Source organism: Magallana gigas, chromosome 8 (assembly GCF_963853765.1).
Source record: "Magallana gigas chromosome 8, xbMagGiga1.1, whole genome shotgun sequence".
Lineage (NCBI taxonomy): Eukaryota > Metazoa > Mollusca > Bivalvia > Ostreida > Ostreidae > Magallana > Magallana gigas.
This window is the reverse complement of record NC_088860.1, coordinates 43,826,719-43,840,209: the sequence shown is the minus strand read 5'-3', so window position 1 is coordinate 43,840,209 and position 13,491 is coordinate 43,826,719. Positions and strand designations below refer to the sequence as shown.

The 13,491-nt window shown below is 30.4% G+C and overlaps 1 protein-coding gene across 3 annotated transcripts; it reads left to right on the top strand.

Annotated features, from left to right (window-relative positions):
* Positions 1-2,095: 2,095 nt before the first annotated feature.
* On the top strand, positions 2,096-12,457 carry LOC105330675 (solute carrier family 2, facilitated glucose transporter member 3). 3 transcript variants are annotated; one of them, XM_066070129.1, is made up of 12 exons: positions 2,096-2,296; positions 4,292-4,390; positions 5,099-5,271; positions 5,454-5,578; positions 6,042-6,200; positions 6,566-6,673; positions 6,876-6,964; positions 7,128-7,226; positions 7,472-7,687; positions 9,392-9,476; positions 9,883-10,010; positions 10,278-12,457. In XM_066070129.1, exons 1-12 carry the CDS (start codon positions 2,177-2,179, stop codon positions 10,464-10,466), a joined length of 1,590 nt encoding a protein of 529 aa, XP_065926201.1. In that variant the 5' UTR covers positions 2,096-2,176; the 3' UTR covers positions 10,467-12,457. The 3 variants fall into 3 exon arrangements, with proteins under 3 accessions (XP_065926201.1, XP_065926200.1, XP_065926202.1); XM_066070128.1 differs by having other exon boundaries at positions 6,030-6,200; positions 10,278-12,456; XM_066070130.1 differs by lacking the exons at positions 7,128-7,226; positions 7,472-7,687 and having other exon boundaries at positions 6,030-6,200.
* Positions 12,458-13,491: the final 1,034 nt, after the last annotated feature.

Below are 13,491 nucleotides of genomic sequence, written 5' to 3'. Positions count from 1 at the left end.
TTCGCCCAGAGTTCTTTCGCCTTTAATTTGCGTTCGCCTCATATTTGCAATGTAGTGTTTTTCCACAAATTTATTTGAAAATTAATTCTGTTGTTATGACAATTAAGTTTGTTGTTATGACAATTAAATTTGTTGTTATGACAATTTGTTGTTATAACAACAACGAATTTAATTTATAAATGAATTTGTGGAAAGACAGTAGATTTAAAATCTGGAAACTCCATTTTAACTTTTTTAAGATCATGAAATGATTTTTTAAATGGTTGCACAGAAAAATGTGGCAATTCATGTTTTATCTAAGGGGGACCCTATATAGCTGTTAGATAAAACTGCCTCCTTGAAACAAAATTTATTTGATGTTAACATTTAGAGTCAGTAATTTTCTTGCATGAAAACTGCCATTACCGATTTTTGTTTTAAACTGGCATGTTTTTTAAACGTCACATGAGCATGCTTTAGCAATGGGTTAACCCAAGGTCAGTAGTTATATGCAACTCTCACTTTGAGATACCGACAATGAAGTTGACAAAAATTCATTACGGCAATTATAAAGTCAATATTGTAAGATAAAATCAAAAGATTTCACATACTTTGATTCATATGACTTTTTTCGGTGTTGTTACCTTGATATTGTATTAAAAGACGAGCTGAAAGCTTTAAAAATGTGTTAAAACCGCTCAGTCATAACACTAAAATAAAAGTACCTCATTTTTCTTATACAAACGTATTTGATTCTAGACCTTGAATTAATGTTGGATATCTATACATTTTTATACATGTATATGAGAATTACACCTATTTTTGAGCATATGGTGTTACTTATCCTTCGACAAATGACATGGATAAAATGCGGATGAATGTGTTTTGTCTCCTTCTTTCTCAGTTTAGCAATCAGACAATAACTACTTGAGTATGCTTACATGTATAGATATGTTCGATTTTATTTGGCAATTTAGAAGCACGGCCTATTTGTGGCAATTTGTGTCAGATAAGGGTATATAAAAAAAATAAATATATTTTTTGCTGTGAAAGGATAATGCACTTTGTATTCTTTATATTCATTTTTTCATTTCTGTTTTTCGTAATGAACGTACTTTTTAATGGCCAAAAAAAAATAAATAAAAAAATAGTTACAACTGTTGTTTCTGGGATCCAATATGGAAGATATGGTCAGAAAAAGTATAATGGGTGTAGTGTTACATCTTTATAGTTTAAATCATTCATATCGTTACCTGTAATATTACTTACAAGCATGGGCGGCAAAAAGGCCAAATATATTTTTTTTAATCAAAATTGCAATTGTGGCGACAACAAAATACCAAATAATTATTATATCTATTGTCCTTTCCGATATATTTCATTTCATCTTATAAAATATACAACATGTAGTCATTTTTACTTGATAAAAAAAGACACTATACTTTTTGTCATGACTTTAAATTGCGTTATGTTCAATTTTAACGACTCCGACAAGTTTAAACAATGTCCGCATCCTGACCACAACGTTTTCTATTGGTCAAATCTGCGTATCACTGATTGGTTGCTGGGACAGAGTCAGGTGAACAGGTTTTTTCTATCAATAGAATGAATGTTAGTGACTTTTTATATAATCTATCGCGTCAATCAGTGCGTGTTAAGATAAAACGAGTTTGTTATATATAATTGCCTCCACATCTTTGGTTATATACTTTATATTACATGTTCACGCATGATCATACAATTTCACGAATGGAAAAGTCATCCAGTTTGTGGCAAAATCTATATGATTTGTAAACAGTATAAAACTAGTACAGAAAGATCGCATAATTTTTAAATTCAATTCAGTATATTAAGTGAAAATATTCCATACATAAATAAGTTGTGAATTTAAAAAACTTATTCATTCCATTGCAATGTTGAATATTAGGATAAATTCAATAACACATTAACTTTACTCGTGTCGTATGGAAAAATACAATTGTGCAATATTTTTCTAAGTAAAAAAGATCTACACTAAATTGTGTAAATGTAAAAATTGCCGATATTTTTATTGTGCATAGCAGTGTCATCTAGATACATTCGAACGGTATGAAAGTCACATGAGTGACACGTGATTGCCACCACAACAAAACCATTAAATGAAAACACACTTTAGTAATTAACGTCCCCACTTTTAAAGTGTGACGCTAACTTGAGTATGGAAAAACAACCGTTGCTTGGTTTCCGAAGAGGAATTCACAATTCAGAAAACACTGAAGAGAAACAAACGTTAATAACAGGGGCACATGATGCAGACGTGACGGTCGCCACAGAACGGGTATAGATGACTTCTTTTATTGGATTGATTTAGCAATCTCTTTCAGTTTACTCGTTTTAGGGTATTTATGAATACTTGAATAATATAATCTTTCAACAGCGCTCAATTTGAATTCATTTTCGCCTTTCTTGGAAGCTTTTAAAGACGTACATTAAATAACATTAAATTTGAAAAAAAAATCAAGGTTGTATTTCTATTATCATTCTTTAAAACATTACTTTTTTTCACTACGCTCGCATGTAGATATACTTATCATACATCATGGAAATGAGTGATATATAACTTGAGAATAATAGTTAAATGACTTACCGATTGTGCCAAGAAGAAAAATCCCGCGGTTTTAATGATTTCTCACTATGCAAACTCCCGATCACTAATTTTACAAAATGCAATGTAAAGTTTCATTATTAAATTATCTCTTTAATGCAAGAATTTGCTTAAAATTATACAATCATGTGTTTCAAATTTTCAAATTCCGCATGTCAAGCTGATGTTTTAAAGATTTTAAGTCACATAAAATGTGCTTAATAATGAAAGAAATACATTATGTGTTATTCAACATAAACTAACGTAACTGATCGACATTACAACCATGCAGTTGCACATATATATACATGTATCAGCTTGTATTATGCGTTATTGTACTAATGTTGTGTGCCCGATTTTTTGTTATTTACTCCCCAATAATTAGAACTATTTTAAAATATCTCAATTAACAGCAATAGTGGAAATAGTTTGAATGAGTGTAGTGTAAAATTTGCTAATCTCATCTTGAAAAAGCACTTTATTAGAAAACCATGTTTTGAGTTATTTTCACACATTTGCTGCATATCTAAATTAAAACGCTAGAAAATCAGCAAGGTTACACTTAGCTACTTACCACCATTGACCATTCTATAAGGCAGTACTGTTTAAAGCGTGAAAACTATGTTTCTAATAAAAATTTGTATTTTCATAAATATTTCACTTATTGAACCCGGATTTAAAATATTACCTGTTTAACTGCACTGTTTATTATTACTATACTTATAAAATTAAAGTCAGGTACTCGTATCTATTGAGGACTATATTTGATTATGTCCAATATCTTTCTCCACTTGGACAATTTTTTAAATATTATCATATCATATTGACATTTTAGTCATACCTAAAACAGATATAAAAATGACTTCCTAGTACATGTAGATATCAGTAAGTGACAAACATTTTATTACCACACCTCAGATTGATATGATTAAACACCGTTCAATTTATTTGTTCCTATGACGTGACCAAAAAAAAAAATTCTTGCGATTTACAAGAACACATTGAAAAATTCATCATTCTTATTTTTTTTTCATTTTTTTTATATCTGAAGTTTAAAAGGTTGATTCAATACCATATTTCTATATATAACTGTCTGATTATATTATTTTACACATAGTATCATTTAATGTCGGAATAAGCATGCCAAAAAATTAATTGGATAGTTTGCTTATTGCGTCGACCGTGAGGTATGCACAACAAATTAAATTAGTAAGCGAGTATCTATAAACTGTTATTAGGAAGAGTAAAGATGTGTGTGTGCATGTACCAGAATACTGCGCAAATGTCTTAACACGCCTCGTCAAAAGTTAAATTGCTCTCGTCAATTAAGAACTCTCCAAATATTGACATACATTATTTATACAAAAATATGAAAGCAAAAATTTTAGATATCTACTTTTTTGTTTATATTGATAGTTCAAATAATCTTCTCTGATAGCACATACTTTCTTTCTTGTAGTGCATATATTTCAATTTGTTTATAAAAATATGCTACAATGCATATTCTTCAAAGTTTGATGTTTGGTAATTTAAAATTAAAACTAAAATCTGCCGAGGTAAAGAAACGAAATGGTAGGAAAAACAGGTTTTGTTAAGTTTACAGCATATATGGTGGTATAATGAATAAGATGGAACATGCTTTGATTTGTTCATTAATTTTTTCACCTGTAAAATAAATTTGAATTTCAGCACTACACAAAGAACCTTGCATTTGCCATAGCAGCATGCGTGTGTGGCTCGTCTTTTATGTTGGGCTACAACACCGGAGTCGTCAATACACCAGCAACAGTATGTGGGTTTTCTCCGGGTACTCCGGCTTCTTCCCATAACAATGACCCCTTCGCGCTGACATCCGTGCCAACGAGAGATATTAATATAAGTTGTAGAACTTGTTTATCAATCGTTGTGAAATAAATAGTGTTCAGGTTCAGATGAACAGTACGCCTCCATTTTACATAGGCATAGAAGGAATGTGTGATATTTTTTAAACTGTATATCCTTCATTTTATGCTTCTACAAATAAATGTCAATTCAAAGTATTTTTAATGGTCAGCTAAAGTTTAAGGACTAGAACTTTATACAGAGAGTAAATAATATGATAATGTGTTCAAATTTAAATTCTGCAATATGTGTTTTTCAAAGAAAATAAGAAGTAATAGATTAAACACGTTATTTTTAAGTGTACAATGGTTATAGGTGGTCTGGTTGATCTGATGACAACCCAGCCTCCTTAAACATTGTATACACACTAGTATTCATGTGGAAAAGTGTTGCCATTTACAATGATTAATTCTCCGGAATTAAACGCATCTATTGGTACTACAGCATGAGTGAACGCGAGCAACTTATCATTCCTTAGTAATGAATAAAGGGTTTATATTTCGTAGATAGTACCATATGCGCACGACTGTACATGGATCATTGGAACAGTCAGCAATTGTATTCTATTTAATATAAGTGAATATATTAGAAGTACCTATTATGCCTTTTTTGTAGATAATCAAAGATTTCTACAACGCAAGCTACAACAAGAGACAAGGAACAAACTCCTCAAAGTACCTCAGTACCATAAGCATCTCAGTCCTTTGGGCCACTACCGTTTCTGTTTTTGCATTGGGTGGAATGATTGGGGGGCTCAGCGCAGGGTATTGGTGCAATAAATACGGAAGGTAGCTCAAACCTCTTTCCAAGTACTTGTGTTTCAATGCATACTAGAAGACTACTCGGAGATTTTAATATAATGAAATACAAATATTATATGAGGTTTTTTTTTATTGATTTGAAATATCATGTCTGAAATATATGCCAATAATTAGTTTGCCTTGACCCAATAGAGGAATTTTTGTTGCAGAAAAGGAGCATTGCTGAGAAACAACCTTTTGCATTTATTATCAGCTGCTTTGATGTATTATTCTAACTTTATAAACTCCTATGAAATGTTGATAGCTGGTCGACTTTTGGTCGGGATATGTGCAGGTATACTTACAAATCTACCATTATCAAGTACTGTAAATATACACCTCTCTGTGCGTAGTTAATTATCATTTCGTATATCTGAGAAGAAATAACATAAATATTTTCCAAAGCTGACAAACTTGCATTGATATTCACAAAAAATCGTGATCATACTGACAACAGTTCATACTATTGTTTTTATCATGGATTCCTATCACAAGGAAAAACCGATCTTGCGTTTCTTAACTTTTTTTAATTATGATACTTTTTAAATAAATTACTACTGATATTTTTCCCGCAATAATGCAGAATCTTTTTATCACTTATTCAACTGATTTTTCTTTTTTATGAAAAGGAAAATAACATCCACTCTAATAAAACCATGCAATCATTTTGTCTCAAAGAGTTTATATAATGTCTATAACTGCCATGTACATGCTATTTTTTTTTTAAATTTAAACCAAAAAATAAGGAATAAACTCAGGGGCTGCCCCGTTATACTTGATGGAGATAGCACCCACGTCTCTGAGAGGATTTGCTGGGGTCTTCAACCAGCTAGCCATCAACATAGGCATTCTGGTCTCTCAAATATTGGGACTGGATTCTGTCATGGGAACTAAAGACCTTTGGCCATGCGACTTGGGTAAGTATAAACAGTACTTGTTTTTTTTATTTGTATTAAGCCATATTCATTACATTATGATAAACTATCACTGCTATACGAAAGGATAAATTTGCTGAATATGTTTTCAGTGAATTATAACGAGCAACAAATTATTATTATATGTCATGTGTTATTTTATGGCATGAATGCGAGACTGTCTTTTTCATGGCAAAGATGTTGGTACGACTGTTATAACGATATCGTTGATGCTGTGATTACTCTTGCAAAATTATTTCATGAATAGTTTTGAATTTGAAGGTGCGACTTATATAAAAATAGCTTTAATAAGATGCTTACTAAGACCAGAAATACACGAGGAAGTATAATTACTTTTTGAATTGAAGGAGCGACTGTTGTACCAATAGTTATAATGTTGTGTTCTCTGCCATGGTGTCCAGAATCTCCGCGATTTCTAATGCTTACTGCAATGGATGAAAACAAGGCTGAAAAAGGTCAGAAGCCTAATAGTAAGGTTTAATGACTTTCAGCAAATAAAGATTCCATCATGGGTATAAAGTATCTAATGTTTTATTATTTCAATGAGTTATTCTATTTGTTTCAAAACATTGCATATTCTACAAAATTGTTTTCTTTTTTATTACGATTAAACATTTATACACAAAAAAGATGAATATTTCATTACTTATTTGATAGCTCTAATCTGGTTAAGGGAAACTGAAGATGTAGGAGAGGATATGGATGAAATGAAAAGGGAAGCAGAGACGCAGACGAGGATGCCAGAGGTAACAAAAGATGATAATTGCGAATTATTATACTGGACTGACATAACAAATCAATATGAGAACATTCATATTCGTCATAATGGATAAAATTATAACTAACAGTAATAGGTATTTTTTTAAAGACAGTTTTGTAAAAAAAACTTGTTTTCTCTCCCTATTTCAGTTTGCTTTCATGGATTTGTTCCGGAACAAATTTTTCAGAGAGCCGTTGACTATAAGCGTAGTTCTACAACTGACGCAGCAGTTCAGTGGCATCAACGCTGTAAGAAATGTCTATACAAATTCACCATGTCGAATTCTACTGTAGAACAAACATTCTTTTGGGGTTAACAATTAATGTGATATTTCTATCAAAGATAAATTAACAGACGTTATTTTATTTTATTCTTTAAATTTTTTAAGTATTTTTCTAACCATTCAGTATTTAAAAAAAACATTTTTCTTCCATTTCAATGTTGGACTAGAAAAATTAAGCAGTGCACATGTCTTCCTTTCATATCCATTTAGGTGATATATTACTCCACCGAAATTTTTAAAACAGCTGGTTTAAGTGCACATTGGGCTGAGTATGCTACCATAGCAACAGGAGGGGTCAATGTCGTTATGACATTAGTGTCTGCGTTCCTTATGGATCGAGTCGGACGCCGTACCCTCCTGTTAGTCGGAGTGGGAGGGTTACTAATCTTCAGTGCTATTCTTGCTCTGTCTCTAATACTTATCAAAGTAAGTACAGTACATTGCTCGTAATTAAATTTTGGCACTTAAGAACAAGCAAGCAAAGGACTATATATGGCCCCTAAAATGAACATCATCATTTTACTGTAATTCTTTGATTTTTTAGTTCAAATATATATGTGATGTGTTTACATAATATTCGTTTGATTCAAGTGCCCACAATATAGAAATATGACATCGTAAAGACATAAAACAGCTTTTTTTCAAGCAGTTTTTCTTTCAGAAAACATAGAGCGCATTCTTGAACAAACAAAATATTTTAATCAGAGATGTATCTAGCCAAGACTTATAAGTGACAAAAAATTAATCTTGTTCAAGCATGCGCTCTATGTTTACCATTCGTAAAAAGATAAGAAAAATGTCAACTTTTGACTGATTTTGATTGAATTCTAAAAATAGCGTCACTTCTGACGTCATATACTGCCAGTGAGAGCAAAAAATCAAATAAATATATGAAAAATATATTTTGTATCAACTCTTCTAAAAAAGAAGTTAACTTTTTATTGTACCCGAAACACTTAAAAAATGGCGAATTATGGGGGCCATATTTAACTCATATCATATATAGTTTTACTTAATGATTAACGGTAGGGTAGTAAAATTGATATATTATTAAAGAAAGGAGTTTTGTTGGTCTTATCTATTTTTATCAAATGTCAGACACCTAAAACAGATTTGTTTATAAGATTGCATTTATGTTTTTTACTATCTATAAGCCTAGATGGAATGTAAGATTTGAGAGGTTGTCAAGTAAAAGATAATTTTAAAAATGAATTATTTAGAGAATGCAATCGGGACAGACGTTAAAACTTGATATTTACGGGCTATTCAAGATAACCGATATCCGAGGTACTGATATCCACCTGTACTTTAGTTTCTGCGCAGTGCATTTTATGTTCTTGTTTATACATCATGCGATCATTTTACTATTCCTTTAACCATATCCATTTTTACTGGATGGTTGTTAACCAATTAAAAGCTGTTGATAGCTGACATAATTGATTATCTACAAAGGTTTGCCTCACGAATACATGTTTTTAGTCCACATGTACGTAAAATTTTTAAACTTTTCTAATCTAATTCTTCTAGATTCTGTATGTACGTACACGTTTGTTTTTCCATTCCTATTTTATAAACTTTTAACATCTTTGACATTAATAAATTCATTTTCAAAACTTAATACAGAGTGTCTTTGTGTATAGACGTTTGCGTTTGTGTAAAAAAAATACCAATCTCAATAAGGGCAAACATATACTCTAACAACACATCTGTTAAACAAAGGTGTTGAAATTCCTTTTTTTCCCATAAAGAATTCAAAGATAAAATATAAAGGTAAAAAAGCAGGTGTTTAAAGAGAATTTTAAAATATGTCCATGCAACAACGCTTATAGTCAGATTGACATCATTTTTGAAAGAGGATATCATATTTCTATAAATAAATAATCATAGTGAAGCCATTTTGTCAATTAAATTTAAGTCGGACGTTGTTGCGTAGGTAAGCGATATACACCTATTTTCTCTTTGTACATTACCTCACTATAATAGAAGTCTTACCACTACAGTAACGAAAAGTCTTGTTCTATGTTGCACTTATGTCGTAGTATATTTTTAAACATGTTCGAGATTTAGTCATTGACTAACAGTATTAAATGATTCTTAAAAACCATTAAATGTTTTTTGGTTTTTTTACAGGAACTGAACATTACAGTTGTATGGTTGCCTTACCTAGCTATCGTGTCTGTGATATGTTACATTATTGCATTTGCCTCAGGTCCAGGTGTGTTCAGTAAAATATATTTAAATATTTCATCTCTATTAATTCATTCATGATTCACATAAAATAAACATGTTTGATATTTCAATATACACTTATACAATTTCATCACAGTACCTAATGTTTGATAGCAATAGGAAAGTTATTCTTCCCCTTTTTGATTTTGAATGAACACACTTTAATTAACGCTATGTAAAATGTACATTTGTATTTTAATTTTATCTCTCTGTTTAATTTTCTTTCACATTTTTGTTCATATTCTGTATATAAATATTTATCAACTTGAAATTAAATCATACTTTTTAGTAACGTCATATTGAAATGATTTATATTAGTTTGATTATCGATGACGATAAACTATAACATTGCAGTCATTTCTCAATGAATTAATCTCCCATTCTTACTTCAGGATCAATACCATGGTTTATGGTTGCTGAGATCTTTTCGCAAGGTCCGCGATCAGCGGCAATTTCCGTGTCCACCATGGTAAACTGGTTCTCGAACTTCACAGTTGGACTAGTTTTCCCTTTATTGAATGTAAGTATTTTTTATACGGCTCTGTTTTAAATTTTGATTTCAACGTATGCATGGGAAAAAAAGGGGTCATGGTTGATCATAAATAACAATTTCGATACGTACCCTTTTCCTTCTGTTGACTTTATTTTTCATCTTTACTAGACATAAATCACATTCGATAACAAAAAAGCTGTTTAAGAAATATTGTTGACCTGTATTTTACCAACATATATAAAGTAATATTGTTCTCATTCACTTTGTAAATTGAATTGAAAAATACATTTTCAGGAGCTGGCAATTCATCAATACTCCTTCCTTCCGTTTGTGGTGCTGTTGATTATATTCTTAAACTTCATATACAGAAGGGTTCCCGAGACGAAAGGGAAAACCTTTGAACAGATCTCACTACTGTTTAGAAGGCCTGACATGATGGTTTATGAAAGCATTATTCAGCAGGATTCTATTAATACAGCATAGACCAGGTTACAAAATGAAGATTCATCCCACAATTCATTAACTTATTATATTTTATTATATTATTATAATTTTTATTAATATAACTATTATATTTTTATATGTGCAATTAATATAAGAAAACGTTTTTGTAACTTAAATTTTTTGTTAGAAGAAAATTTCAAAACAACAATTTCAATTAGTATGTAATTGTTTTTAAAAAAAATGTTTACTAAATTCACTTTCCCACATGGAACTTAGTTAAACACCTCAATGAACATGGTCAATCAAAAACAGTTAGAAGGAATAATTATTTTCTAATCGCAAATTGTTTAATCTTGTATAAATTGAATAAAAAATTTAATAAAAAGTTGAAAAGATATGTAGTGTCATGCAATGGTATAAAATCTCAATAAACTTTAAAGACATCAAATACTATTTTTAAATAAACCAGCTTTAGTGTAAAAATGCATGCCTTGGTTTCATTCAATTATTCAAATTCAATGAATGGTTGTGCATTTGTCAGATTGTAAAGTTATTGATTATTCTACTACAGTTATTGCCGAGATCAAAGAGATGTCGCGGACTTTATTCTCCAATATACTACGAACGTCATCAGTAAATTATCAGATCAGAAATACCTATTTGTCTCGCACTGATCATGAAAGTACATCTTCAGACCGTAAAATGTTTTAAAACCATGTAAATTCCACGTGTTAGTTCCAGTCAAAACGATGTGTATTGCCTCAAATGCTTATTTCTAAGAGATCAACGCGGCTGTTCCTCGGACCTCCCTAGCACATTTTCACTGTGTGTTTTTACATAAAATATATAACGTGTATTTGTTATAATCGTATTAAATAGCCCTTAAAATATTAGAAATATGATTCAAAGTTGTTCTATAATAAAGTAAAGAGTATTAAAAATCCAAAGAAAAATTTTGTCGTCTGCATTTGATTCCTTTGATCGATAGACATGTAAATATAACTATAAAAACCGTTGGGGTTACACGGAACGCCTCGGCTTTTATATTTCAAAACAACATTTCTCGACTTTGGAGGTTATTCTGCAACATTCACAAAAACTCGTACTTTATGTCTTTAATATCAGTTTGTTTTTCTCGAATTCCAACTCTTTCATAATTATTTGTTTTTAAATACACGAAAAGTCGTTTACAGAGCGTAACAGTTACACTAGTTGCTTGTTTTGCTCAAGATTAGTGTCATTCCCCTAACAAAGAGTCCCCGGGAGAGACCGTGTTATTTTATCATTATTTTATTGATGAATAGGCCATTCTAGAAAAACGGATCACCATTCGATCAAAAGTTTTTTTTTTAATTTAAAATACATGTACATGAAATATTGTAACTAAATATATATTCATTGTCATTCCTTTGCTTAATTGTCATTTTTTCATGGCTGTGTCTTGGTGTTTTTCGAACCCTTGCATTGTGGTTGTTTAATTCATTGATAATGTTTTGCCTCATCGTTCTCAATATTTGTTTCCTATATTACTTGACCATATTGGACCATATTTTTATCAAAATTCAATGTAACCAGTTGGACTGAATTGGAATTCAAAAAATAGTATGGTATTAATAAAACTTAAAGGAAAATGAAGAACAAACTCATGAAAAACAAACATCAATATGCATACCATATATATCGCTATTAACAAGTTAAACAATATTTACGTAAAAATGATAAATAAAGATAAAACTAGTTTGATTTACCAGCTGTAAAAAAATGAAAATGTATCAGTAGTATTAATATAGTTATGTTGTTTGAGAAGTAAACCTTGGTATGATCAGGATGTTGACACACTTTATTTCTGTACGAACAAATGTGAACAAATAAATTGTCAAGTAATATATTGCCGTTTTTTAATTGTAAGGTGAAAAGCACATCAAGCGTTATGTAAAGATTGGGTATTTCTATTAACTGTGCGTGCGTCATCTTGACGTCATGTTTTAAACGTGACCGTACGCCGTGGTGACAAAACATGTTGTTTTTGAAATCGGATAACAAAAATACATTTTCATCAAATTGAATAAAACTTCTTTAACCAAAAAATAAAATAAGAAGTGTTACTGCATTTATCAATCTGTTAGTTGTGATTTTTATGAAAAATATTTGATTGACAGCCACATTGTCTTCGTATTTTTTGATTGACCCATATATATCCATCCTCTGAAGCTAGTCTATTTCCCGAGGCAAAGCCGACTTGCTCTCGAGGAACTGGAATCTTGCTCTCTCCCTCAATGTTATATTTAAATTGTATACCAAAATATATATTTCATAAAAAAAAGAATCTGAAATTACAAATAAAAAGCAAAATCACGATTTAACTGAATGAATATCCATAGCAAATGTTGTATAGAAGTAGAAATTGAAATCATTTAAGGACGTTGTTTACTCAGGGTTTGAATGATCAAATCTGGATTGTTAAAAAGTTCATTTTTAGGAGTAAAATTTGTTTTAAATACAAAAAGTATTTATCAATTGAATTATTATTGACATAACAATCGATATTTTTATCAAAATTAATTCGGAATTAGGCTCTCACAAAGTTTGACTTTTAGCAAAACAGAGGAAATTCGGACTATATTTTTCAGATTTTGTTTTCCACTGAAATATTTTTGGTAGTACTATAATATTAATGGTTAAGATTTTATTTGTTAGTCAACATTGTTTTGCATATTTTCTGTTAGTTTTATCTTGCTTTTTCGTTTAGATAATCGTATGGCACACACTACGAAAATATTGAAAGTGCTTAAAAATGATAAAGGACACCATATATCAAAATTTTGATCATTGACCTCATATAAATTTTATGCCAGTAGAGAAAGGTCAATATACTTATTTTAATACTATGAATGATTTAGCATTATCATCATTCAGCTTTTGTTATATTGAATCAAAAATGGGTAGTAATTTGAAAACTGATAGAGGAAATTTGGACTAGAATGTCTATAAAAATTGTGAATTAAAACTCAATGCGTTATATCTATTTAATGTCACTCCCATTCATAAACTGTATTTCATTTGT